The 26,871-nt window shown below is 32.4% G+C and overlaps 1 protein-coding gene and 1 long non-coding RNA gene across 2 annotated transcripts in view; both read right to left on the bottom strand.

Moving 5' to 3' along the window:
- LOC136983363 (ceramide synthase 1-like) overlaps window positions 1-22,914 on the bottom strand; it is a 72,545-nt gene extending 49,631 nt beyond the window's left edge. Inside the window, exons 1-2 of the mRNA XM_067280080.1 lie at window positions 22,899-22,914; window positions 3,007-3,268 (exon numbers count right to left, since the gene is read on the bottom strand). Of these exons, the coding sequence (XP_067136181.1) occupies window positions 3,007-3,249 (243 nt within the window). The 5' untranslated portion in view covers window positions 3,250-3,268; window positions 22,899-22,914. The remainder of the gene's footprint in view (window positions 1-3,006; window positions 3,269-22,898) is intronic.
- On the bottom strand, window positions 765-1,105 carry LOC136983317 (uncharacterized). The gene is made up of 2 exons (XR_010882019.1): window positions 1,017-1,105; window positions 765-881 (listed from the first exon to the last, which is right to left on the bottom strand). It is a non-coding gene; the product is annotated as an uncharacterized lncRNA (long non-coding RNA).
- Window positions 22,915-26,871: the final 3,957 nt, after the last annotated feature.

Below are 26,871 nucleotides of genomic sequence, written 5' to 3'. Positions count from 1 at the left end.
TTCTGGTGATCATGCTCCCAGATATTACCTCACTGAATTTCTTTTTTATGGGGGTAATGTAGGGATCTACCCCACATTAATCAATACTTCACATATGTGAAAAACCATATGTATGTGATTAAAGTAGATGAAATCTCTACATTAAGAAATTTGCATCCATAATGTGATTGATACAGTGACAATGAACATATTGGAAAGAACTTGGAAAGAAATTGAATACAGGCTTTATCTTATTTGTGCTACAAATGGTTCATATATAGAGATCTACTAAAGGATGCTAAATAAATGTTTTGATATGTTCTTGCATTTTGAGTAATTTTGTTTTCATATCCTTATAGTTTTCTTATTGTGATGTTATGAAATGCGGGAAGTTTGAAAGAGATAAATAGATAAGTGTAAACAGGTATAAACAGCACACAGTGGAATCCCGGTTAATGAACACCCTGGTTAACGACCAAATTGGTTAACAAACTTTTATTTTGCAAAAATTTTCTCTCAGATAACAGACAAAACTCGGATAATTAACGTAACGGTTTTTTGTGTCAAATTTTAGTTGCTATTAGGCATGTGCGAGTTAAGCATTGCTTTTCCGAGTGTTTGTGTTAAACTTCTTTTTTTGGTTTCGATTTATATATTTAATCAATATGGCATCCAAGGAAGAGAAAAGTGATTGTGGCAATAGAAAAGAACAATGCCCTATCACATTTGAGAAAAATTTTGATTAAAAGAGTAAGACAATCAACTTTAGATCAATTTCTTGTTCCTTACCAAAAAAGACTTTGACTCGAAGAATCCCCCGATGAAGTGCTACCAGTTATTTTTTGGAGGGGATTTCCCTTCTAAGCATTAAATCCCGTATATCTCCACTCCTCTGCTACCAACTACAACAAACGAAGGAATGTACAGTGCTATTTTATTAAATAAAGTTTACATGTTTGTTGCTATAATGATAAATATTGTTTTCTTACATTTTCACCAAAAGAAAACCTACTATAATTAAAATACACCCTTCTAACCTTTTACCCGGTGTCGTTCTATTTTCAGAATCGCAAATGTTTTCACAGCCCTTCCTGGGCTCTTCTTCAGGCTTCTTCGAATAGACCGTTAACAAAACCTACTATATTTTACAAATAAAGTCAAAAAAATTTCAGAGGTTAGAACAGATAAATTGTATTTGCATTAATTTCATGGGAAAAATTGCTTTGATTAATGAGCAATTTGGTTAATGAACGGAGTAACAGAACGAATTAAGTTCATTAACTGGGGTTCCTCTCTATTATAGACTAAGTTTGATACCATTAATAAACCAATGAAATATGTCAGATTAAGTTTTACAGTAATTAAATTATAAAAATTATTTAAAGATTTACTATATTTAAGAGTTTAAATCATATAGCATATTTGCATAGTTTTTAAATATCTTGACAACCAAACAATAATAGACATCATATAATTACATAATTGCATTGTAATTGCATGTACTGTATAAGTAGACAGTAGATGTAATAAATACTTTGTCCACACACTGACAATTTTCTCACTGCTATTCAGAAATGACTATTAATATGCTAAACAAATGTCAAAAACTAGTTATAGAACAGTATAAAATTGCTTCTCTTTTATTTAATACAGCATTTGAATAAAAACTGATACATTTTTATTTATAAATAATTTTTGCTGTGTATGTATATTTTATTTTTATCAAATGTAATGAAATTATTAAAGTGACTAACTTCAAAAATAAACAAAAAAGTTTTTACAACTCAATACAAAATTAAAAACAAACAAACATTTTAAATTATTTTGATTTTCATCATTTTTAAATTTTTTGATAATTAACTCACACGAAAAGCATACATAATTCATATTTCAAAATGGGTACCTAAATGTTATTTAACAGATAATAAATAATTTTATACACAAAACTATATTAAATAAATAAAAAAAAAATAGAAATAACTTCATTCCTTTTTACTTAACTTTTTCAAGAGTTTAAATACATTAGCCTGCACAGTGAAAGAGTAGACACAAGTCAGCCTAAGCTGGAAGAGTATGTCAGATGAAACAAAGAAGGCACATGATTAACATTATGATAGAGACAGTGTAGAAACATTTTTGAAATGTAAAAATTAAAACAGTCGAGATTGGATCCACTAATCAACTCCAAAGAGGATAGCCCCGCATTTCCTTCCATTCCGACGTAGACCCTCCCAGCTCAGGCTGACTCACGTCTACTCTTTCACTGCATGGACTAAAGTTATGAAATATAATTATTATTAGTTCTACCAATATGCATATTTTACTCAAATACATTTTATTCTTTTTGAATACAACATAGTTGAACAAAATAATTATAATCAGACAAGCAGGAATGATGTAAATGTATTCAACTAAACAATTTTTTTTTTTTTTTGAAAATATTAAACTGAGATATTCCGAAAAACTTTCAGAAGAGAAGTATAAACTTGTAAATTGATGGTAATTGATAGTGCATGTAAAATGTCAAATAACTGTCACACAATTCCTACTATAGAATTTTAAATTTAATTTGCATTAATAAATAAAACATTTTAAATATATATTACATTGAAAACAGAAGTACTTAATACAAATGGAGGATTATTCATTCCAAAACTATCAAAAAGTATAGATTTATGACCATCAAATGCGGTATTGAAATCTCTATTTACAATAATTATTATATTAAAAATTCTATTAATGCTGTGACCATGACCTCAAAAATTATTAGAGTAAACATATCATTTACCTACAGTTATAATTACCGTATATATATATACACAGATACGGTAATTATAACTGTAGATAAATATATATAAATCATAGTTTGTTTTTAATACATGAACAAAGTATACGAATTAATTACGTATGTTTTGAAGTAATAGTCATCATTTAATAATATGAAAATCATTTGAAAAACAACGAAAAAAAAAAAAAATAGACTTTTTACCTCTTAACTTAAACATCAATTAAATGAATATTACTTACTTTAAAAATCCATTTCGTAAAAATATGACGAATTGCAGTGAACATCAATGCCATGAAGATAGTAAGGAAAATATCATACAAATCAATACGAAAATATTTTAAGGCATCTTCGATGGTCGTTTTTGGAAAACTGTAATTATACCTATTTATATCTTCGATATTTTTTATACAAAATTTATACATCCCCCATACAACTTCATTATAAGTTGGTAAATTCTCCCATTTCTCGTCGCCTATCGCCATGTTTTCTTCTAACTCTGATCTGAAAATAAAACAATTACGCCATCTGTCAAACTTTTTTCTTTCTTTCTTTCTTTCTTTTGTTTATTTATTTATTTTTTTTTTAAAATTCAATTTCAGATTTTAATGAAAAGAATTATTGTTTATTAAATTATTTGTTTTTTAATTTATTTAAAAAATTATTTATTAATTATTTGTCGCATTTTCCGAAAATATAAATTTAACTTATATTTAATAATATGTAAAACAATTTAAAAATTTATATAAAATTTAATAAATATATGATTTAACGTGATTTTTTTGAAAAATTTAATTATTATATTTATATGAATTATGGTATAAGTAATGCAAATTAGTATGTAAATTAATAATATAAAAAAAGAAAATTAAATCAATTTTAATGTAATTTTGGTCTTTACCTGAACGGTAACACTGGGGGGACGAGCTAGTGATAATGAATAAAAAAATTCTCTACAGTACTCGTTTATACTTTCAATTTTTGTAGTGTGGTATAAAATAAATGTACGTTTGGAGAGGACAATTTCCTAGTATAAAAATATTGGTGGGATGTCCCCTCTATCTCTTATGGATCGACGCTAATGGAATAAAAGATAAAGGAATATGGGGATTTGGGACACTAAGTTTAAAGAGGCAGAGGAGGTTGATTTTCCTGGAATTTTACGTGAATAAAAACACAACTACCAAGTTTTAATTTGTCATTTCTAATAATTTGTTAACCTTGTTGCTCTGCATACAGGGGTGGATCTAGGTTTTTTGAGGCCTAGGGCTTATTGAAATCCAATGGGGCCCCATTTTTTGTTAATTACAAATAATACTATAAATTATCATTATTATTAATAATACATTATTAATATTAACTGTTTTTTACTATACGATAAGTGCTCATTGTTAATGAAAAAGTATTAAAAATTTCTGATAATGATTCAATTTTTGTGCCCTATTTACTGCAAAATTTAAGCCCTATTAGTCCCTATGTAGATCTGCCCGTCTGCGTATGATGAAATATACAAAATAATTATATCAGTTTTGAAATATACAATGCGTGATCACAAACGATTCAAAACAAAAAATATTGAAAACTAGATCAAGGAAAATTACAAAATAATATATATTTTATATTTATAAATATGATAAATACCTATTATATTTATAAATACTTATTCTATTTATAAATATAATAAATACTTATCATATTTATAAATATAAATATAATATAAACATACAGTGGAAACTGCTAAGGCGACCACCTGCATTCGACGGGCACCTGTCAAAACGGTAGTGTTTGCGATGTCTATAATTTTAACATCGAAGTTTGCCTAAGCATCGATGCCCAGTAGAACATCGATGTTCAATCAAGATAAACTCAAACAATTTATAATAAAAAAAAAAAAAACTTAATTTTATTTTCAATTTATATAGTTCAATTACAGTTCCAATGCATACAGTTTTTCAATTATAATGAATTTAAAACTAGAAGTTTCTGTACATTCTTTGGCTTTAAAGAACTCGCTTTTTGTTGATAGTATTTTCAGCTTTGGAAAATAATCTGTCTGCTGGAACTGAAGTGGCAGGAATGCAAAGCCACTTCACGTTATTGTTAAAAAATTTCATGGATTTCCACACATCCAAAGCATTACTATTGTGAGGCACAATAGGGGCATCTAAAAATGTTTTAAAATTTGAATTTAAAGTTGCATTTGTGTTAACATTTTCTATCTTAATATCAATTTTTCTGGATGACCAAAGGTCATCGTCTCCAAGATGATTTTCTGCATTATTGTGAAAACTTATTTGAGCCTCAGCGGAGGGAAATTCACAGAGTTCTGCATTTACATGTTTAATTGCATTTGCATAACATGCTGGACTTTTAAAATCTAGCTTTTTAAACCTTGGGTCTAGTAATGTGGAAACACTATATACTAACTTCGTCTCAGTGGATTTAAAACGGAAATCAAGATGACTAAAACATTTTTCCAGTAACTTCTTTCCCACATTTGTTTCTGTAGAAACCTTGCAAAGTGCATTAAACATTAACCCTAAAAATGGGATAATTTTACAGATGGTAGTGTGAGTTTCTGCTGAAATCTCATTAGTTACTTTATAAAAAGGTTTTAGTACTTTAAGCGCATCATTCAAAGCACTTAATTCTTTACCAGAGAGCATGTCAGGTGCCCCTGGGAACTTTTGCAATGTTAGTGTAACAAAATTTTTTAATAGTACAAATCTCTCGATCAAGAAATGCGAATTCCATCGAGTCTCACGTGCTGAATTAATTTTAATGTCACAGAACCTTTTCATTCTGCAAAGTTTGTTCTTAGTTGTTTCTTTTCAAGCTCCTGTGTTGCATTTTTATTTTGATTAAAGAATGTGATTATTGACTTTACCTTGTCTAGTATTATGTTAAGTTCAGGTACTTGTCTTAAGGAATCTTGCACCATCAGATTTAATGTAGGGGAAATACGTACAAAATGGCAAAGGCAACATAATTCGAATTTGGCGGTTTCAAGCGCGCAACTGACCACGACACCACGTTATCCGAGCTGCGTTTAACCTGTCAAAACGTAAACGCGCTCCTCTCATTCGCCCGGGTGCCATGGCTGACGACAAGCGTTGATACGTTACGAGTTTTTCCTTGCAACAAGTTTTTTTGTATAGATGGTAAGTTTTTCATTATTTTATCTATTTGTGTAGCATTTATTTCAACCCTCAAGAATTTGTTGTTGCATTTAAATAACTTTTTCCCTTAAAAATATCATCTTTGTATTTATTTTATAATTTTGTTTTTTATAACGTTATATAGACAAAATGACATACATAGGCAACGGACATAATGACCTACCTGTCATTATGTCCGTTGCCTATGCCATCAGCTACAGAGATCCCGTGCCGTCACACCTAACGACAATAATACAGCTAAAATAACAGCACCTACCCGAACAACAAGCCGATAATTCATCTCAGGTTCCATCAGCAAACACTGAGCAAGAACTTTTTAAACTCATTCAATTCAATGTCATTCATCTGCTACTACTAAAGAACATCCGTCGTCCTCTACTCTTGTTGTGTCTATTGAGATTTCTCCAGTCCCAAAAGAACGTTTAATAAGTGGTCAAGAAAACGTAAGCCAAAGACTCGACAAGCCTTTTTAGTTTTAACTTCTACTCCTAATATGAAGGCAATTACATCAAAAATGAGCCCAAAGCTCCACCAGAGAAAAGGAGACGAAACGTTACTTGATGAAGACAGTGAAGAAGAAAATTTTGCTGAAAACTCTCAAGATGATGAAGAGGACTGTCCATGCATATATTGCAATGATCTTTTTTCCCGATCTAAGCCTGGAGAAGACTGGTTACGGTGCTTAAATTGTTTGCGTTGGGCTCACGCTTCTTGCGCTGACGTTTCTAAAAGAACCAAGCGTTTCATTTGTGAACTTTGTCAGTAATTTTATAGTTTTTACGTGTATGTCATTTTGTCCTTACGTAATGTGCTATTTTGTTCATAGCATATGGACAAAATAAATTTTGGCTGATCTCAATTAAACTAACAATATTTTTTTTCTATTACTTTTATATTATAAATATTTACTATATTTCATAAGGAAAGAACCAAAGATAATTGGTGTAGAATATCACAGTGCTGTGATTTACCAATAAAGAGTTATGAACCTAAAATAAAACCATATGTCATTTTGCACGTATTTCCCCTATGTGCAAAGCAAGAAACATGCTTTTCCTTACCAATAAACAGTTCAATAGATTTTTTTTAACATTTGCAGCATTATTTGTAACACAAGCTACAATATTAAATTTGTCTATTTCCCGAAAAGCAATCAACTCGTTTAGCACAGAACACAAGTATTCAGCTGTGTGTGACTGAGTTAAATAAGTCATTCCTAGCACGTATGATGTATGTTTGAAATTCTTGATGAAGTGTACAGTTGTGCCTATGTAACTTCGATGGTTCAGGATGTCATCACAAGTCAGTGCACAAAATTTTATATTCGCAAATTCTTTCCTCCTGTATTTAACAGCAGCTTCATAATAACTCTCTATGTGCTTTGTAATTGTTGTCCGATGTGGAACTTGATATCTTCGTGCTACTGTTGCCAAGAACTTCTTAAACCCTTCTCCGCTCACAATATCTACAGGACGATTATCCATTACTAACCACAAAATTAGTGCCTTCGTGACTGCTTCAGCCTTACGTCCTCCTAAGCAAAGGCATATAGATATATTTAGATTATAAATTATCTAAAAATTATGAACATTGGTCACGGAGTTGATAAATTCACTCATTAAATGTAATATAATTACACTTACCAGCAGTAAAATTAGACAATCGGCTAAAGCATTCGTTGATTGTTGACTGTGTAGATGATGACGTTTACGAACATGCGCCAGAATGGCCTAAATAGGCCTAGCCTACTTAGGCCATTCTGGTGGTTGTCAACTTCAGCCTGGTCTTCCAGTTCGTCTATTTCCTGGCAACTTTTTTTTTTTTTATGTCGGAGTAGTTTTCCATGGCGATTCAAATGCTGCATGAAATTCGTGGTGTTGCCAGTAGCTTTAAGCCATTTAAGACAAACCGAACACTGAGTCTTGCCACCTTCCATGTTTTTCTTAAAATATTTCCAAACCTCGGAAGAACATGCACCCGAAGTAGCCATGATACCGAATACTAACGCACGTCGCACGAGGTGGAACAAAGAATGAACTGCATGCATCGATGAATCAAAATTCAGATATTGCTAACATCAATTCAGGATCGATGTGTCAAAAACATCGGAAGGTCGATGCATCGACAAACAAAAACATCGATGTGTCAATGTCACATCGATGCATCGCACAGCAAGGGCGTCGCCAGAGGGGGGCAGAGGGGCAGTTGCCCCTCCCTAGACATGCGAAAAAAATTATTTAAATGATAAGTCATTTATTGCCCGATTTATAATTCCCACGCGAAAAACCCAAGAAGATTATGTTTTAATTAAAATAATCTTCTTAAGCTTCTTAAAATTTATGAATCGTTTTTATTTTACCTACATACAATTCATATCCTCTATCAATTTATATCATCTTGCCCCCCCCGGCCCATTGGCTGGCGACGCCCTTGTCGCACAGCACTACAAAACGGGCAAAATTGTCTGGCACGAAATAGTTTATACATAGTCTTCGTATAAGTTACCCGTATTAAACGACCACTTGTGTAACGCGACCGCGGGCATCGATTTTTGGTCCGAAAGAACATCCAACAACTGTAATAAACGACCACTTTCGCGATATATATCTGGTCTAAACTATTGTTCTAACCCATTTAAACAACGTTTTCCCCTCCTAATATAATGTATTAGTCTAAATTATTGTTCGAATCCATCTCGGGCACTTCTCCCACCCTTGAAATTAGGTACAGCTGTTAATGAATTAGTCGAGCAACAAAGAAATTCATTTCTGTTTGTTCGAAATTGTCCGAAAACGAAAGAAATGCGAAGTGCTGTCGTTAGAAAATCGTGTTAAAGTTATCAGAGAAAGTGAAAATGGTTTATCACAACGGCAATTAGCAGCGAAGTTTAACTGTGGAAAAAGAAATTTATTTTACCGTAGATCTACAGTATTTTCCTTAGGGGTATAAAATATTGTACACGATACAATTAATCGGCTGATCTCTAAATAGTTTCTGTATCAACCTACCTTATTTCAGCGATATTTTAAGAAAAACAATATCCAAGTAATTTTCGCATGCAAAATATTCAAAAAACAATAAACGCATTAATTCAAAAAACAGTTTTATAGGCAACCTTCCTTTTTTGAAGTAATGAAATCGTATTATGAGAAAAAATAATAAAATCGTTTTATTATTAATTAATAATTTTTTACTGTACTTTAGAAAATATTAAATATTAAAAAATACAGTATTTTTTCAGTTAAAGTAAGATTAAACTAACGAAAACCAAAACCAAAGTGATGGAGAGATACGACACGCTTGTATATCGAAGACGTAATACACGTAACTGAGGAACGAACGAAAAGAACAAAGTTGAATTAATTAAGTCCGAAAAAGAAAGTGTGCATTATAATCGAGAAAATGCGAATACTGTATTAATCTTTAAAATATTGGTATTAAATCTGTCTTATAAAATCACGACGACTCCTGTAAATCGAGTTATCCGATAAGAATAAAATACAATACCAAAATAGCTCTATCGTTGAAAAAATTCGCTTATTTTTGCTCACCTCGAGTTTTGTTTAGTAGAAATGGCTAAAAAGTGCGCAAAAAAATACGGAAATACGGTATTACAGCACCACGTATTGGACGACCACCTGTCTAAAAGACCATTTTTTGAAGGAACCGTGGGTGGTCGCCGTATTTTGCACACTTTTTACTGTATAAACATTTGTAATTTTCCTTGATCTAGTTTTTAATATTTTATTTTGATATATATTTAATATATCAAAAATATATTTAATATAATAAACACTTATAGCATATATACATATACATACAATAAAATATACACAATATTTAATCCTTTGACAACTAGACGTTTGAATAATAACTGTTTGTTACTTTTGTGTTCGACAGTCAGAAGAATACAATATTGATTACTATTTTCCAAAATTATTCTTTGCTTGTTTTTTCGAAAACTCAGTACAGTTTCAATCAGTGTAGATATAAACAGTTAACAGCGTGAATTATATCTCACTTGTCAGTATCTAATGTAGAAAATCTGAAATATGAAATAATTTTGAGAAAAATTAGGACTGATAGAAGTTTGAAATTATTACTTTAATAATTTAAAATGTAATAAATCATTACAATATTTTATTGACATTTACAAATCTTATTTATTTTATTTAACAAAAAATTATTTACAAATTTAATAATTGTTGTTTTGAATTAAAGAGCACTTATCAAATTTAGCAGTTTTTAATTAATTAAGAAAGGTATCAAAAATTTAAAATCAAATTTTGATCAGAAACATCGAATAAGTAATGTTAGGAAAATGTGATTATTATCGACGGCCGATTGATCATAGTGAATTTTTTAAAAACTCTTTCCGCCTTGTGGTCACTAAAAAGGCCTTTTTTTTTTTTTTTTTTTTTTAATAGTAAATCCAATATGGGTTTAGCAGGTCAACAATGGAGCGGCCGGGTGATGAGAGACGGAATCCAATATATTAGGACAGAAAAACTCCCGTAAAATTCCTGAGGTTTTTCGATTCCGGGCCCTCCCGAACGGTAGGTTACCACCTTAACAGCTCAGCTAACCGGCCTTCGGCCAAGGTGGTTAAACATCAGCCTATCGCTCCGGAAGGTTGGTATGACATCCGGAATACCCAAGAAAATTATCATCGATGATCTATCTCAGATATTTCCAGCCATGTCTTTCGCAACCCGACCGCCTCCATTATGAATCTTATCGAACCCATCAAGGTATGATTAAAAAGATCCTCTTAGCGACCACAGGGTGGAAAGAGTAAAATATAAAATAAAATAAAAAAAAATGAAAAAGGTATTGAGCGAACGAATACTGATACTTGTATAGTATATTGTTCAATAGTAATTGTTTTTATACATCACTATTTCGCATGATATTAATTATGACATAATTCCAGTCAGATAATAATTTCAGATATATATTTTTATTAATTATTTATCTGCTTTTTTCATTGAAAAAAAAACAAATACTTACTATGGATTATTCTTGATATTTCCCGTGTCAAATTTAATAAACATAACTTGGTGAATCTGACGACAGCAAATCTTCCTCTTTCTTGTGTTGCTTGATAACAATTTTACTTAAGTATAAACAATATAATTGATATCATGTAATGCATAATAACATGTTTCTTGGAACAAGTTATAATGGTTATAAATCACAAAGTTCGGCAACTCTATACTGTTTATATTTAAATAAACACTTTGATTGCTGTTAAAACATCAACAGCGATACTTTTAACAGAAGTTGCATTTAAAATTAAATTTTAACTTAAATACATAAATTTTAAAAATTCATAATTAAAAATAATAGTTAACTATGTTTCATTTTTATATAATTAATTTTATATTTAAACGAATTTTGAACGGATTTAAAGCAATCCTTTTGAAATATGTAATATATAGTATATAGCTATAAAAGTAATATATTAATACCGTAATTAATTACAGTGTATTGCGTTAAAATATTTTTAAAAAGTTTTAACAACAATTATAACTGATAAATCTGTTTGTGTTTATAAGAGAGTTAAAAAAAACTCATGGTAAGTCATAAGGTTTTTTAACTCTCTCAGCTCTGAAAGCCGTTCTTTTAGCAAGACCATTATGGGTTCGACTAGGCCAGGGATGGCGAACCTTTTTGAGTCCGTGTGCCATATTGTAAGCGTACTTAGCTTTAAAGATGTTAATGCGTGCCAAAGTCTTAGACTTCGAATAATGATATTTAAAAAAATTAAACGAATACGCTTTAATTCGAATAAATGTAAAAAATCTGATTGAAAAAAAAATGATCAGGTGATAAACAAAAAGGATGACTGAAAAGGACAGAAATCATGTGATACATTACGTGCCAGATGATTTCTTTTACGTGCCACTTTGGGCACGCGTGCCATAGGTTCGCCACCCCTGGACTAGGCCAATAATGAAATAACTGGATTCTGAGGATGAGACCCGACATATCCGGACAGACCACGCTAAAAACTTCCTAGGGTTTTTCCACCCAAATACTTTCTACGGGAAATTGGCTCCTTTTTGAAAATTTAGGTGTTATAAAAGTGAAGAAAACTCGGAAAATTACACGTGGCTTGCCCCTTGGTGAGGTGCGAACTTACGACTAAAACCACTGAACACTGGTTCAGTGGTTTTATCACTTAGACAGTGGTAAACGGATATCTTGAGTAGTAAACATACTACAGTATGTTAATATTTTATTTATTATTAATAAACTATAGCAATTAGAAAATTTAAAAATCATTGCATCGTGATTATTTTAATTACATTCATTTTGTTTCTTCCATAGTTTGCAGTAAATATGAAAACTTTCTGCTTTATGAAGGAAAAAATGATCTGAACATTTCGATCAAAATTCAAGTTTTGCAAAACTTGAACTGTAATAAACTTTTCTCCCTTTATTTACGCAAGAATGTAAAGAATAATCGCAAGCTGTGAGTATTATGAAGTAATAGCTGAATTTTGAAATCAAGATTTCTTAAATATGGTTTTTATTGAGTTACAAAAATTAAAAATTTCTAAATAGTGCATCGTTATTTGCTAGGTTGTTATAAAAATGAATATATTTTTGAACTCATTATTTATAATTCAACAGTGAATAAATTAGAAAAAAAAAATAATAAAGTATGTTTCCATCAGGAACGTCAAGAGACGGATGGGAAAAATTATATAAGCCTAAAGCAAATAAATTATTTGAAAATTTGAGTTTTTTAATGGATATATTAATTTTTTACAAAGTAAAGAATAGTTATTGTTAAGCATTTTATATTATAATAGCACGTAAAAAAATTGTGGAATGATGTCCGGACCCGGGGAATTTTATCCTGTCAACCTCCCTCTCATCAGCCTTGTTGACATAATCGGGACATTGAGTAAGCGTTGTGATATAAATTGATGGATATCCAGCATTAGATTTGTAGTAATTATTCTGAAAAATAAGTGAATTCTAATTAAATTAATTTAATTAATTATTGACCGTTTTTATTATTTGTTATTATGTTACATATTTCAGCTAAGTTTTTGTTTAAAAAACTCAGCTGACTCATTGTGGACCTGGCTGAATCCACAATGGACATGATTAAATAAATATCTTTGTATTAAAAAAAATACAAAAAAATAGACTATGGTTTCGGCGATAAATTAATTAATGATTGTATGAAACCATTGATAGTTTTAAAGACATCGCACAGATTACGATGTCAAAGATTACTATAGGCTTACATAATTATCTCAAACTACCAATTAGTGGAAATATACGAGGCTTATCAAACTGTATTGGAACGTTAGAAAATCAAAATCACATCAATAAAAGACTAATTTTATTCGTGCATTGGTTTTTTTATTTATGTGATCTCGATTTTCTAACTCTAATGCAGTTTGATACACCTCGTACATCTCCACCACAACTGGTGGTCTAATAAAGACTATTTTGTAGGCCTAATTCATTAGATGCAAGAAGCTTACAACTGTATTACTAAAGAAGTGCGTATGTGAGATTGTGAGGACAGTCGACACATGCATTCACAAAACTTACAATTATTTAACTTTAAAATATGCATATATATATAACGGACGCCCGTACATTGGGGCACGTGCCTTCCTTTGTCGTCAAGTTGCCCTTTTTTTAATCCCCAAGGGAGCTCTAAGGTTTCACTTTATTTTTAAATTATTTACTAATTTTTATCACAGAAAATTTGTTCTAGCAGGTGGTGATTGTTCGATAGAATATTCAGTACAACTGAATTTCATTAACGTGATTTTGATGTATGCGGTAGCATCGAGGAATTAACTAACTACGTTTGTCAAAAGATATATATATATATATACATACATATGTACAAGTATGTGTATGTGTGTGCATATATATAGGTAACTCCTTGCATAATAATGTACGTACGGTGCCCATTTTTATAGTCTGCAGACTCCGCTGATATATATACAAATCGAAATGTATTTTGTAGAACAAATCGGGAAAATTTCGGGAAAAATTTTCATAAGACGAAGGGTTCCAAACTGGGACTTATGGCAACTTTATGCTTAAAGATTTCTACAATAATTTTGTTACAAATTAATACTCGTTTTATAAACTTTAATTTCTATATATATACACATACATACAAGCATTTATTTTCCATTATCACTTATAACTTTGCTTACGTAAAAAAATTAGTCATCTTCATTTTGTGTTTCATTTATGATTTTGAAAAGATTATGATTATTAAATAATATTGTTTTCAGTCAGAGAGAAACAAACGAATCTCTTCATTCCCAAACAGCGTAGGTGTTTTCGTTTAGCTAACCAAATACAATTGTTCAACTCTATGTTACGTCGTAATTTTCTGTTTATATCGTTTCTCAATGAACCCTTAAACGGCATTATGAACAATCTATTAGTTTCTAAGATGCTAAACGATTCCGCAAATTGTTTCTAAGATAAAAATTAGAGGGAACACGAAAACAATGTAACAAAAATCATTTTGGTTAAACGAAAATACACCTTATGTCACTAGCGAGTATCAAACCCGGACCCTCTTGGTAAAAGACGAATCTTCTGTTAGTCTTCTTAGTTGCCCAAGCTGCACTTTTATGTAGTGCGTCTTAGTCCGCGTCTACGTGAGAAAATTTCTTGCTTCGAAAAATTAAAACCCAGAAAATTTGAAAAACAATATGGCCTTGCTAAAAAGGCTTTTTTAGTGCACACAGAGTGAAAAAAAAAACAGTGTTCAGCAGTGTTTACTAGTGTGCAAAAATAAATAATAAATATTAGGTCTACTTGTTTGTTGTTTTAATTAAAAATATAGTAACTAGTAATTTACATAGCGCACAACGCACACGAGTGTCATTGTGACAGCACAGATTCGCAGGTGGAGAAATAAGCTGCGAAACTAGCTCAAACTTGTGTTTGTATTTAAATAGAATTAGTTAGGAAAAAAAGTGTAAAGCGTTAATAAATTTTAGGCCAATGATTTTCAGAAAATTTTCTTCATGGCCGCACTTGCGGCTATGGAAAATGACTCGTGGCACCATTTTGAAAATTTAATAACAATTTTTGCAATAATATCTTCATTCCATTGCGTTTAGGATTTTATTAACCAAGACGAATTTTAGTCGAAAACTGTTCAAAATGGAAAATATTTCGATTATACCAAGTGAAAGTAACAAAATTGGCTTCCTATATTAAAAAGTTGAGCAGAATTGGTATGATGGCAGCATGAAATTTTCTTGATGACCGCATTTGAGAAACCTATTCTAGATCGGTGAATCAGAAATCTGTTTTATTTGAAAGCCAATTCAAAACTAATTTTAAAAAAAGAATATTTGCAAGATGCATCATAATTTAACTGTATAAAAATATAAGTATTATTTGTTAAATTATCCGTTTTATTCAACAAAAGAAAGTTAATTAAAAAACGGCATTGCATTTTGTGATTTATAAAATAGTCTTTTGTAATCTAAGGCTGCGTTTATGCAGACGCGAAAAGAGGAAAAAACTGACAAAAGAGAACTTTTGGTATCAGAATTTGCATTCAGTTTATGCAGAAAAGGAAACGGAGTTCTCGGGCGATACTCCGTTTCCCTCGTCCTTGAAAGTTCGATCTGTTGAACTGTCTCTGGTATTTTTCTTTCCTCTCCTGAGTTCGCGCACGCACAAAGTTCTGAAGTCTCGCGCGACAACAAATGGCAACGATGGAGCACGTCGGCAATTTGTCGAACGTGAAGAAAATGGTCCGAGAAGATGGGGGAACAGGGAGGCTATAAATAAAAGGAAAGAAATGTTAAAACAGTATTTCATTTTTTTTTCCTCAACTTTATTTCGTGTAAAATTCATGACTTTTTCTTCCCGCTTTTGCAGGAACGCAAGAAGGAAACAAGGCAAGTATTCGTGTATGTGCATGACTTTGGTTCTCACCTCCTGTTTTGATTCTCTTGGTGTTCCCTCACCTCGCATCTTGCATTTCTCGAGTCTTCATAAATGCAGCCTTAAAGAGTTTGAGTGATAGTAATAAGAAGGCTTTCTAGTCTAATCTTACATTGAGTAGATGAGCGACTACTATCTGCAAATACTTAAATACCAGAAAGTACCAAAGTTCGAGATATCGAATATTATTTTGATAAAAATAAATTCGACCATATGTAGTCTTCAATGTCACGCCATATGTAGTCTTTAATGTACTCAAAGTATACAATGCCAGTAATACTCAAAAACTGAAAATACTTGAATAATTAATCAGTACCTTTTATTAAGACATGCACAACGATTATATTGCGAATAGTCTAATAAACCATGTGCGCCATTATAAGTGTTTTTAAAAACATTTTGAAGTTCAAACAAGTAATTAAATTTTAATTATTTTAATTATTTGTGTGTGTGTGTGTGTGTGTGTGTGTATTTCCTTGTATTCACTATTGAGCACAGACAGGCCTTCTTCAGCACCCCTGATTAAATTGTGAAAAGAAGCAGAATAGATCCCGAACATTTTCAAATTCTTGTTTTCTTAAAAATCTGCAGTAGGTGAGAATGAGAACAATTTATTGTAGTTGAGATGAAAGTACCTAAAAAAGAAGATAGTAACGAGGTTGAGGCTGAAGTTTTCAACGCGAAATATGTACGTCGGACGTTCAGCGCCGCCTTCCTGTAAGCCTAGAAGTTTGACACTAGCGTTTGAAACGTCGAGCATGATTCCACTGACGTTCCAAATGCCTTTGTCAAACTTCTAAACTTACTGGAAAGCGGCGATGAACGTCCGACGTACATATTTCGCGTTGAAAACTTCGGCCTCAACCTCGCTAGTTTAAAACTAAAAAATCAAAAATTTGAAGTTTCACTTCTTAAAATTCGGTAATTTTTTTTTACTTTACTTTATTACTATATTGAAATAAAAGTCAAATAATGAATATTAAATAAATTATTAACTAAATAAGTTTACTAAGTTTTCCAGATACAGTAAAACCTGTCTATGGCGACCACCCACGGTTCCTTTAAAAAGTGGTCTTTTAGACCGGTGGACGCCCAATACAGGTGGTGCTGTAATACCATATTTCCAGATACAGTAAAACCTGTCTATGGCGACCACCCACGGTTCCTTCAAAAAGTGGTATTTTAGACAGGTGGCCGCCCAATACAGGTGGTGCTGTAATACCATATTTCCGTTTTTTGCGCACTTTTTAGTCATTTCTACTAAGCAAAACTCGAGGTGAGCAAAAATAAGCGAATTTTTTCAACGATAGAGCTATATTGGTATTGTATTTTATTCTTATCGGATAACTCGATTTACAGAAGTCGTCGTGATTTTATAAGAGATTTAATACCAATATTTTAAAGATTAATACAATACTCGCATTTTCTCGATTATAATGCACTCTTTTTCCCAACTTAATTACTTCAACTTGGTTCTTTTTCATTTGTTCCTCAGTTACATGTATTACTTCATCGATATACAAGCGCGTGGTATCTCCCCATCACTTTGGTTTTGGTTTTCGTTAGTTTAATCTTATTTAACTTTAAAAATATTCTATTCTTTTAATATTTAATATTTTCGGGTATACTATAGATTACTCCCTATGGAATTTCGTGTGTTTGGGTATATATCTGAACTCAGGGCACCGAGACGAGTTCAACGATACTTTACTTTTGGACCGGAGACGAAAAATAAATAAGTTATCATACTTTTTTCCGGCGATCGCGCGATGATAGGGAGTCGCTAAGTCGGCCTCGCTATCGCGATCGGGAGTCGCGTGGCTTGCCGTTAAAATTGCCTTTAGTAGACGTTTTCCCCCTTTTTTTACTTTGTTCAAGAACTACCGTGAATCGATCACTAGTTTAGCACATGGCGGCGTGTGGTGGCGCCCATACGAGAGGTCAGTCGGGCCGCCATGTTCGCTGCCATAAGTAACATTAACCGAAATGGCGATCGCTCGATGATCGGATGTCGCGTCGCTCTCTCCGCTCTCGTATCGCGTGTTTAACGCTCCGGGAGATGACCGTAGTCCGACGTCACGGTTTGCAGACTTTACCGCAAGATGGCAGTACTAGCAACTACGGTGCCGTCTGCATGAGACCATTAAAAAGTATGGTAACTTAAAAAGTGTGATAACTTTTTTCTTTTTCGTCTCCGGTCCAAAAGTAGGGTACCGTTGAACTCGTCTCGGTCCCCTGAGTTCAAATATATAATCAAAGTTCTGAAATTCCATAGAGCGTAATCTATAGAACACCCATATTTTCTTAAGTACAGTAAGAAAAATTATTAATTAATAATAAAACGATTTTATTATTTTTTCTCATAATACGATCTCATTACATTCCGCGATTGTCATTCGACAATGGCGGAATCAAAACAGGAAGGTTGCCTGTAAAACTGTTTTTTGCATTAATGCGTTTATTGTTTTTTGAATATTTTGCATGCGAAAATTACTTGGATATTATTTTTCTAAAAATATCGTGGAAATAAGGTAGGTTGATACAGAAACTATTTAACGCACATGTACTGTATATCAGCGTCAAAATAAATAAATAAATAAATAAAATAAGTGTTATCAAACGATGAGATCAGCCGATTAATTGTATCGTGTACAATATTTTATACCCCTAAGGAAAATAATGTAGATCTACGGTAAAATAAATTTAGTTTTCCCACAGTTAAACTTCGCCGCTAATTGCCGTTGTAATAAACCATTTTCACTTTCTCTGATAACTTTAACACGATTTTCTAACGACAGCACTTCGCATTTCTTTCGTTTTCGGATAATTTCGAACAAATTGAAATGGATTTCTTCTTTGCTCGACTAATTCATTAACACTTGCACCTAATTTCAAGGGTGGGAGAAGTGCCCGAGGTGGATTCGAACAATAATTTAGACTAATACATTATATTAGGAGGGGAAAACGTTGTTTAAATGGGTTAGAACAATAGTTTAGACCAGATATATTCGCGGAAGTGGTCGCTTATTACATTGTTGTATGTTGTTTCGGACCAAAAATCGATGACCGCGGTCGCGTTACACAGGTGGTCATTTAATACGGTAACTTATAGGAAGGCTATGTATAAACTATTTCGTGCCAGAAATTTTTGCCCGTTTTGACAGGTGCCCGTCGAATGCAGGTGGTCGCCTAAGCAGTTTCACTGTATTCGAATATTCGCGATGTGGTTAGTATTCGAATTGGAGAAGTGATATTCGCTTATCTCTAATATATACATTAATGCAATCAGTGGCGTAGTGGGTGACACCCGGTGCGGATATCGTGGTTAGGGATTGCAATTGCTGGATCCCTCATCCAGCAATCCAGCTGGATCCAGCGCATTCTTCGGCCTGCTGGATCCAGCGCTGCGGATCCGCAAATACTCAATTAACTTTCTAAATAATTGCGCAAAAGTCTACGTTGTCACGTTGCCGCTTTGCTAACTACTAGACTGCTACTAATTACTTACTCACTACTTTACTAACACTAATAATTAAATTACTTATAAATAAACTATACCTTAATCAATGCAGCAAAATTTAATAAAATAATAACGTATTCAATCGCTTTTATCGATCTTCCTCAGTTACAAAAAAATACAACATTAACTATAGAACGTAAAATGTGTTTGGAATAAATATAAAAAGAATAGTGCTTAATTACATCTCATTTTTTTTAAACAAGTTACATAGATGTACTGCCAGGTCTAATAATTTACGTATTGTATACCGACGTAATCCCACTGTTTTCAAACTTTTATGAAACGATAAAAAGAAAGAGGATCGGAATTCAACAACGGGTATATATATTCGGTGCCTTTACACAACCAAAGTTTCAATTACAAGCTTGTTTATGTGGGTGCAACGATGCGCAGTTTAAAACGAAGGCTCAAGGAGCACAAATATACAATCAGTAAGAACCTTGACAACACTGCGCTGGCATCATACGCAAGACAGAAGGATGTTAACGTCCAATGGGATCAAGCGGCAATTATAAAAACGACGACGAATAGGCAAACGCTCAAACATCTTGAGAGATTGGATATCCGCAAGGCGCACATGCCAACTGGTTGTATAAACCATAGAGATGCGGACTCATTGTCTACCATGTGGAGATCCTTCTACATTAATTAATGTTATTAACGGACAATGCTGGTTTCGTTGGATCTTATATACAGGGTGTTTTTTTTTTTTAACTGACGGTACTCAGAGACATCTGTACAGAAATCTAACAGCCGGACTGTCGCCAAATTTGGAAGAGTGACTAAGGACGACATGGGAAAGAGGTTCCGCGAAGAAAAAAGTAGTACCCAAATTTGCCGGTAGGGGTGGATTTGCCGCTGTTGTAGCAAAACAGCTAAGAATCTGCATAAAATCCAGCTGCAATTAACAAACACACGAATGAATAATCAGACAGAGGTTTCAGTGTAATAACGAAAGTTTAATTAATCAGCAAATAACCTTCTCCCTTCTTCAATGTGATCACCGTTTTGCTGGACAACTCATTGCATCCTGAACACCGTGTTCTGTATGGCCGAACGTAACATGTCCGCAGGAATGTTCATCACAGTTCGAGAAATGTTGTCTTTCAAAGTCATCAAGTTTGGGACACTACCAAGATAGACCTTGGACTTTAAGTAACCCCACAGGAAAAAGTAACATGGGGTTAGATCCGGGGAGCGAGGCGGCCATGCAAGTGGAAAAAAGCGACTGATGATCCTTTCTTCAGTGAAGTGCTGCTAGCTTTTTCGCTATAACAGCGCCAAATCCTCCTCTACAGGCGAATTTAGGTACTACTTTTTTTCTTCGCGGAATCTCTTTTCCATGTTATCCTTAGTCACTCTCCCAAATTTAGCGACAGTCCGGCTGTTAGATTGCTATACAGATGTTTCTGAGTACCGTCAGTTTAAAAAAAACACCCTGTATATATTTTTTCCGCTATTTATTTTGTTTATTTATCTAAATTTTGTCCGTTTGGGCGTTTTCCGTTAATTTTTATATTTATTCCGAACACATTTTATGTTCTATTTTTTTGTAACCGAGGAAGATCGTTAAAAACGATTGAAAACGTTATTATTTTATTAAATTTTCCTGGATTGATAAAGGTGTAGTTTATTTAACTTATTCTACTTCCAGTACATAGTTTTATATACTTATAAATATCTACAGACTAATATGTAGAGCCTATATATGAAAACTGGTAAGACTGATAGCCACTTAGCCACTGATTATCCGTCCTTACATTATTATAATATATTAATATAAATTAATCAGTAGAATTACCTTTGCTATTATTTAACTTAAAGATTACATTATAATTATAATCTAACTAAACATTTAAAGTTAATTATCTCTATCTCAAGTGTTAAACCGAACCAAAGTTAAGTTTACTACCTAAATGTGTAAGAAGATTTATAGTGACCAGTCTAAATAATAAAAGCTTCTTAAGTATTTTTTTAAAAATGTTTTATTTCATTTAAAAAAAAACATAAATTGCAGGATAGATAGATAGACAGATAACACTTTATTGCACCAAAAATACATCCACTGGAATGATTTCAATCCAGCAAAATCCAGCTGGATTCAAAACACTGCTGGATTGCAATCCCTAATCGTGGTGTCACCCTTTTTAACTCTCTTATAAAACACTGTTGAATTGTAATATCTTCGCACTCGAGCAACTTGAACGCTATATTGAATGTGCGATGTCGCGACGTAGGAGTTTAGATTTATAGAATTAAATCACAGTAAGATTTTCAGCTGGTGCGAGCTCTCGTGGCGTCGCTTCATAGCGAAGAAACTGTCATGGGAGGAGAGCCGTTGACTTTTTTTTTTTAGGTACAGGCCTACAGGGTGTCACTCCTACACGGGTGACACCCGGGCGAAGGCCGCCCCCACCGCCCCCGTTAGCTACGCCTATGAATGCAATCAAGATTTATGCGATTGTCGAAAGAGAAGACCTACCTTCTTTTAAGTAATAATGATATTATACGCGTAAAATTAAATTAATGCACTATATTACACAGCCCAAGTAAAAAATTACAAAACTGACCACTAATTCAGAAGAATTAAATGATTCCAGAGATTATCTATGTTCTTTTATGTTATCTACATTATTTAAGCTGAATTTTTGTAAAAAATTTTTTTTCTATTATATAGGGTAGGTTATTTTTCTTGATAATAATTTGATCTTATTTAAGTTAAATTAAAATAAGAGATTTTTAAATTATCTGTAATTTTTTCATAGAATTTATTAAAATTCAGAGAAACGCATTTTATTTTAATGGTATAATTGGCCTTAATTTGCGTGAAATTTTAATATATTTCTATTGAATAATTGGTGTTAATTTGTGCAAAATTTTTGTTTAAGCTTGCGTTCTAGGAATGCAACCGACGTATGAATCACAGTGGTCTGCGTATTATTCAATAATAATAGTGTAAAAGAAGAGCAACAAAAACGTTGTGTACGAAATTATATAAAATAAAAAAGATGGAATCATAAATAACATTGAGATATACTAATTGCGATTTGCGATGATGGAATGATAATGCGAGAAGCATTAACAGAGAAGTATTACTCAATTACACACACACACACACATATTATATATATATATAATATATAATTTCGTAGGATAGGTAAATCTAAACACGAGAAAACAGAATATATGTTTGATAAAATATAAATAAAATAGTTAGATACAGTGGTGCCTCATACTTCGAATTTAATTCATTCTAAGAGGTCGTTTGAACTCAGAATCAATTTTTCCCATTAGAAATAATGGAAAGCAATTAATCCGTTTCCAGACCCTAAACAAAACTCATTTCGATAAACTTAAGACAGCAATTTGCATAATTTAAGGTGGAAATAACACAATTAAATGCCCTAATAATAAGTTAAAACAACAAATAAAACATGTAAATACTGTATAATAAAATGAAAATTGCATTTACTTGTCGTATACGGTCGACTTCGGCATCTCAAACATGGCCGCCAGATTGGCCACATGTACGACTTTCATACTTCGGGGTAAGATATTCTTTTATCTCAATCATCGCTATTACAATCTTTCTTTTAGACTTCGTTGCTTTCACACACTTCTCGGATGCTATAGTTAATAAAGTCATGATCTATAGCAGGGATGGGCAACCTGCGGCCCTCGGGCCGCATAAAATGTGAATAAAATATCAATTTCCCAGCTTAAGGAAGTATGCAACAAAATTCAAACGTTATTTTTACAACTTATGTATGTGAATAGTTTTTCCCGCAATAAATTTAGTAAAAATTAAAACAAGAAACCGGCTAACAGACACATCGAAACTAATTTAAAACTAGCAGTGACGAATATTTAACCAAATATTTTCAATATATTACGTTTACATCAGTTCCAGAAGCTAAATTAAGTACGCCTATGCTAATTTATAATTATATACGAATAAATAATTCTGATTTACCAACATCTTTTTTCTCTTTCTCTTGTATGCGGCCCGCATCAGTTCAAAAGTCTTAAAACGTGGCCCTTACATAGAAAAAGGTTGCCCATCCCTGATCTATAGGGTATATTCTTTCTGGTTTCTAAATCTATGAAAAATTTAGCAGAAACTAAAGAAATGTTTGCTAATTCTTTATTACATACGACGTACTGTGTATCAGGAACATTTTTATTTCCAAGTCATCAAAGCCGAAATTCAAACAACAGTCTTATTTTAGTTGGTTCATTGTTTTCCAATCTGGATTTTTGGGGAACAAAAGGTTACGATTATTCATCCACTATATTATTCACAATCGTAACTATAGGCCTACTATATTTGTTTTCATCAACGTAATTGCACTAATAGAAATATTTACTTTTGTTAAAAGTTTCTTTTTTAATCCTAAATCAATGATCACTTATTTTATAATATATCGAAATACTGATTATTAAAAAAAAAAAAACTGAACTGACTTGTTCAAATGTTTTTCCGTGTTGTGCTTGCTAGTTTTCCTCATTACTCTGGAACTAATCTAATAATTGAGAACATAGTCTGCATTACAGCTAGAGCCGTCGAGAACTTGTATGGACCCCAGGGTAAGTCCCTTGTTTTTTCCTTTTTTGTTTAAACAAATAAAATACGTTGAATGTTTGTAGCCTAATAATAAAAATCAGAATTATGTATTTTATAAGTAAAGACAACATTAATTTTTATGGATGGGTTTCTAAGTTTTCTCTTGGCCTAGAAATTTTTTCCAAGCCTTAATTGCACCATTAGCACTGTAAGCGTAAAGTAACTTCGTTTCATCCACCCGAACAAAACACGATATAGGTTCACTTCGGCTTTTTTTCAATCCGCGTATATTAAGCTTAATTGCATGTGAATGGTATATTAGATCACTACGTTGTCACTTCTTCGAGATGTCATTATCTAAGAATGCTCCTAGGCGAAGCCTGATAAAATGAAGTGTTTCGAGATCTATTTGATTGTTAAATCAAACAGATCTATTAATGGTCAGTCTAAGCCAGTTTATTAACAATCAAAAAAGCAATAAACATTAAGATTCAAAAATAATTTACGCTAAAAGAATGCATAGTTCATTTTTCAATTATTATGACTCTTCACAAAACACTTGTTCACATGCAGAGAATACTAATATTCAGCAGAACACAGTTTGAGAAACACTGCTCTATCTTACTTTAATGGTAAAGAAAAGCAGCTTTTTCTCGTTTAATATTAATATTTTTAGTGTATTTTTATAATATGAATAGCTCTAAATAAATTACAATAAAATAGTTTTCATAAGATTTTATTTGATGCATTTCATCTAGTAGCAATTCAAACTAATGTTTTTATCTTGTCGCCTTTCCTCTACACCATTATTTCTACTGTAGGCCTACTTTACTGCAGAAAACAGCCGTTCAGGAAAATTATTTCATGATTTACAAAAGTCTCAAGAAAATCTATTTGCTATTCACTAGTTACTTTATATTCTCAGACCAAATGCGTTCCCATGAACGCTGAACTTCGTTTTGACTATCACTCAATTCGGTACATATCATTATACCATATGACGCTTCGTGGCGAACGTCGGATTCGGAGCCCACACACGTTCAGGAAATCCTTTGAGGAATAACTGCGCAGGCCTGGCCTTGAGGAATTCCTGAACGTGTGCGGGGGAAAACTGTACAGTTTCGGCGGCCTGTACAGTCCGCCGGAGTAGAAACGAAAAACCATTTGATTTTCCTGCACAGTTTTAGACTGCGCAAGCCAACTGAACGTGTGTGTGCCGTCGTGTCGTTTGGTTGTGAGACCGCTGAGTAATGTTGCCACCTTTACAAAATCTGGACGGCAGGTCAGGTTTGATTCCTGACGCATGCGCAATGTCATTTTACAACGCGTGCTGGTTCTAAATCAGTTACAGTTAGGGACAAAGGACTTGCGTAGGAGTAACATAGAAGCAAAAAAAAAAAAAAAAAAGTCGAGAGGCAGGGTGCGTCACACGTCAGCATAAACAGAGTAACATGGCGGAATGGCAGATGAGTTTCAGCGTATGTGCGGTCTTTCGTTGTTCAAATGGTGTAAATTTATAACAATATTTGCAAGAACTTTGTTTCATCGCAATTTCACAATTTCTACGAAATTCCCGGACAAAATTAATAGTTCACTCGGACAGTGAGTCAATTCCCGGACTGTCCGGGTGAAAACTGGACGGGTGGTAACACTACCGCTGAGTAGTGAGAACAATGTCTCGTGAATGTTTGGAAGAATTATTTTTTATAACCTTTTTAACTTTTATTATTTATAAATTATTCTTTCGTTTATTTAAAATTTCGGCTCAATCCTTTTCGATTTACAAATTGATATTAATTTTCCCTACTTTTCTTTAACTGCACTGACTATATATAGTAAAATACGCTAGATAAATATAGACTATAGCCTATTATGTTTACATTTATTTACAAAATAAATGGATTGTTTATCAAAAACTATAATTTAATATATACAGACTAATATTAAAGTATTTAAATTGTAAATAAATAACAGGTGTAAGTTACAATCCAGATAGCCTTTGTGTATTCTTTGGCGAGACATATAAAATTAAACATAATAAAAGTTCGCAGAACAGGTTTACCACATCGAAATTATAATTTTAAAATGTTTAACATCTTAACAGACTCACGTAGGCTACACATATATAGCCTATACACGGAATACATTATATTAGTTTATAATGCGCATCTATCAAAGTTTGGTCTATCAAAGAATTTACAGTCACAGTTACGCCACAAATTCAAATAGCTAATGAAAAAGCCCACGAAGAATATTTATGCAAGTTTTTTCCTATGACTGATTTATCACCATTCAAACCCGCCAAGCGATTTATAAGATAATCATCAGTATTATCTGCATAAAATATCGTTTAATATGTAGTAAGAACTTTAAAGCACTGCCTTGTAGCACACATTAAGTCAGTTCATAACAATATAAAACGCGAAGGCTACTTTTTATTAAGTATAGAATTTTAAAAGTTATATAGCTATATACCATTATAATTTTATATTTATTAAGATATATTATAATTACTTCACTTATCTGTACTCTTATTTCTGATATGTTGTAGACCACGTTATTTTTTCGTGCGCTTTATTTACACCAACACCGGAAACATTTGTTTCTTGCTCAGTTGAATCTTACTTTTCTCCTCCATTTGACCAGCAAATTCCTTAAGCTCAATGAACCCGAGCGTTTTTAATTTTTTGTTTTTAGAATGTGTTGTATAGGCTACTATTTATCACCTTGACTAGTAAACTTTCGCAGAGTTTGCATTCAATATTTGATTTGGATATCAAATTGAGCAGAATATTAAGAGGATAGTCACGCTACCCAATTCTTACGAATTTTGAGTAGCTGAATAAATTATTAAACAATTTAAATCATAAAAATGTGTAAT

Source organism: Centruroides vittatus, unplaced genomic scaffold (genome assembly GCF_030686945.1).
Source record: "Centruroides vittatus isolate TY-2023 unplaced genomic scaffold, ASM3068694v2 contig_880, whole genome shotgun sequence".
Classification (NCBI taxonomy): Eukaryota; Metazoa; Arthropoda; class Arachnida; order Scorpiones; family Buthidae; genus Centruroides; species Centruroides vittatus.
This window is presented reverse-complemented; position numbering and strand designations above follow the sequence as displayed.